At 42.6% G+C, this 3,412-nt stretch overlaps 1 protein-coding gene across 1 annotated transcript in view; it reads left to right on the forward strand.

Moving 5' to 3' along the window:
* Positions 1-3,412, forward strand: part of ANKMY1 (ankyrin repeat and MYND domain containing 1) — a 34,306-nt gene that overhangs the window by 13,797 nt on the left and 17,097 nt on the right. The window contains exons 5-7 of the mRNA XM_018554795.1: positions 904-1,065; positions 2,192-2,367; positions 2,764-2,935. Of these exons, the coding sequence (XP_018410297.1) occupies positions 904-1,065; positions 2,192-2,367; positions 2,764-2,935 (510 nt within the window). The remainder of the gene's footprint in view (positions 1-903; positions 1,066-2,191; positions 2,368-2,763; positions 2,936-3,412) is intronic.

Raw genomic sequence — 3,412 nt, forward strand, 5'->3', positions numbered from 1 at the left:
TTTGCATTGGTACATAATTCCTATTGTAATGCCGTGCTACTCGTGCCTTTTTAAACAAAAGCTTGGAAATTGACCTTGAACACCACCAGAGAAAGATTTGGCTCCCTAACACCTTGGGTTCAGGCTCTATGTTCAAAGTTTGTGGATTTCCTTCTGAGTTTGGCTGCCCGGTTCACTTGGGTGAAAATACAGTAATAAATTATACAATTGAAATACAATAATAAATTATCTTTATGACTTAAGACCGATATTGGGTGGAACGTTTCAGAGGGGGTGGGCCTCAGGCAGGACTCAGTGTCACTAATGGGGTGTCAGTGGGCTGATACAGCGTGGGGCAGAGTGTGGCTGGATTCTTCCTTTACTGTCCCATTTATTTTAGAATGGGAAAAAAGTACCAGGAGAAGGAGGAAATCGTATAGCTTTGAGAGGCCCCGTGATTGGGTTCTCCTCCTATCAGAGTGTTCTTTGTTGCATTATGTAGGAAATACTCTGAAGGACTCCACAGCATTCACACCAGGCTCTGCATTCTGTGAATGAATTGAAAAATGCAGACACAGAGAGGTAATGGTATCTGCTCTATATTAGACATAGGCCACTAAGTAGAGAAAGCAGAGGATGAGGTTGACAGGCAGGGAAATAGCACCTTCTACAAGAATTAGGTAATCGCAGCACCCTTATTTCCATTATGACAAGTTCGCCTGAAGATCAATCTTCTTTTGTCATAATGGTGCAGCGCTGCATAAGGTTTTCTCGACATCTATCATGGAAGTAATGGAAGCGTTGTACATATAGATTCATATGATAAACCTCCCTTTTGTTCACGCAGAGGGGCTATAACTCATTTCTGACAAGTAATATATGGTGACATACTGTGATATATTATAATAACAAATTCCGTTTCAGGTAAATGGCCATAATAACGTCATTAACCTTCTGCTTGACAATGGAGCGGATATTAATAAGAGCAATGATGAAGGATTATCAGCTTTGTCCTTGTGCCTGATGCTTTACAGCTCCAAACCATTCTGGCCAAATGTGGCAGAGCGGAACCTCCCTCTGATCAAGGTTGGTATCATTTTTACCCACACACCATTCATACCGTAGCTTGTGATCTGTGTGACTATCAGCCCTGGGGCATAGCTGCAGAGGGATCAGTAAACAGGATTTCACAAATGTCAAAGTGGAACTTTACTGCCTGTAGGGATCTCTTGCCATAATGTGCAAATATATACATCATACTTGTACATTATGGCAGACTTACATACCAGTCTGTTCTACTCCAGCACTGGCAGGTCCATTCTTGCTATTGTTTTTAAAGAAGAATTATGGGGAGAGTGAAAAACACTCATCCCCAAATTTAGAGCCTATGTGTGACACTGCAGCTGTCACACGTTGGCTCTATTGATCAGGTACCGAGTGATCACATACCGCTGATCGCTGAGTTCCCGATCTTCTCCCTGCAGAGAGCAGTGACTGTCAGTCACCGCTCCCCGCAGGGATTCCCCCCTCCCCTCTCTCTATTCCTCCAGTGCTAACTGGAGGTATGGATGGGGGAGAAGGGGGGCACAGATGGCTTTGCCTCTAGAGAGGCAGAGCTACAGTAGCTGTCAGGCAGAGAGGTGGATCCTAACAATACTGTTCAGATGCGTCCCGGCTTTGCGCGGCTTTGCGCTGTCCGCATATAGTGGGCAATAGTCCGCTATATGCTGAGTTTTGGGTCACAGGAGGACAATAGTATATGTCCTCCTGTGACCCTTAACAGAACTATGAAAAAATGGTTAATCCACAGTTCTCTTTTAAGTCACCACTGTCGTCATCATCATCTTCTCCACCTTTTCTTCTGGAGTTCTGTGTTCTTAGTCTGTGGCCATTGGGTAACCACTGATGGTCCCATCGCCTGAAAACTCTGATACTCACTTTGCTATTATGGGGAATGTAAGAGGATTTGTGGGGCTATGCAAAGGTGGGTGGAACACCTAAAACTTTGAGGAATAGAGACAGAAATTATGGTGGACAAATCTCAATATTGGAGTATTAAGACATATAGGAGGCCATGGGCTGATTCTGCTTACTACATTCCGCAAGTTACTGAAACGGCACTTTTGGGTGGACTGAACCTTTAAGTAAAAGCTGTTGTGTAAACTAATTAACTAACAATAAAAGCAAGCTAATATATTATGTTCAAGTATAGGAAGAATCAAGTGACTTCACGTCGGGTATCAGTGAAAGAGAAGGCAGTGCTGGCCATGAGAAGGATGTGAAGCACTATGACAAATGTCCCACAAGTTCGGAGACATGTCTTGATATACCTCCTAGTCAGAATGGCCCTGGACCGGAAGAATTGGATTTCACCTCTGATCCTTGCAAGTATGGCTGTCAACTGCCAGACCACTTTTTGTATGTGTGACACACCCTCAAACCTTTATGCTGACCACACATAGTAAATTCATTGGTTGTACACAGTTATCACACATCTAGACTACTGAAGGATCAGGCATACACATAATGGTCAATATTGCTTTATTTTGTGGTCACATGAAAGTAGATGGGCATTATTGTGTCTCAAGGGACCTTATTACCCTTATTACTCAAAATGCACAGAATAAGAACATACAGTATAGCGATTCAATGAAGGTTTGACTGTAGTTGCTATTAGGAAACACAGACACTATGAAACCAGGTTAGGTACATTTATCACATAGTTTTTAGGTACATGTACTATTTTTCTCAAGGGAGGCCTAACAATGTTATTCTCTGATCCAGGGATACAAACCTAAGATCTACCATCAACCTGCTTCTCCTGCGAGGTGCTGACCCGGATACATGCTCCGTCCCTACGCATCCTCTGTTCTTTGCAGTCAGAGCTGCAGATGCCGACACTGTACAGTTACTGCTTGAATGCGGAGCAAGCACTGATATCCGTCTGTTGACTCCGGTAACTCTGCTTAATATTGCTCCATAACAGCTTCTGCATAACAAACAACTTCCTATAAAGCATTTACTTTCGAGAACCAACATGATTAGCTGGGGAATCCTATTAGTACAATGTTAAACAGAATGATGGCAGCGATCAGGCTTCCACATAATCACATGTAGGCATGCACTGTAATTTCCTTTTCTAATTACACTGTTTGGATTTAGCTGCCAGCTCCATGAATCCTAGATCAATGCATGTCACAGTGGACAGAAAAATGGCTCTGTCTTCGTTAGCCATAGAAGATAACTCACGCCAACATCGTAATATTGGATTATATTCATTCGCTTAGAGGAACAAATGTTTTATTATTTTGTCCTTTTCTTAAAGTCACCAAGAAAGAGTGTTTGGACGTGCAGCGTTTCACTAATTAGAAAAAAAGACATGTTGTTAGAACTCCGTCTAGTGAAACGGGTAAAAGCATGAAGAAACGAATAC

The sequence above is a fragment of the Nanorana parkeri genome, unplaced genomic scaffold, assembly GCF_000935625.1.
Source record: "Nanorana parkeri isolate BGI_ZX_2015 unplaced genomic scaffold, ASM93562v1 scaffold174, whole genome shotgun sequence".
Taxonomy (NCBI): Eukaryota; Metazoa; Chordata; class Amphibia; order Anura; family Dicroglossidae; genus Nanorana; species Nanorana parkeri.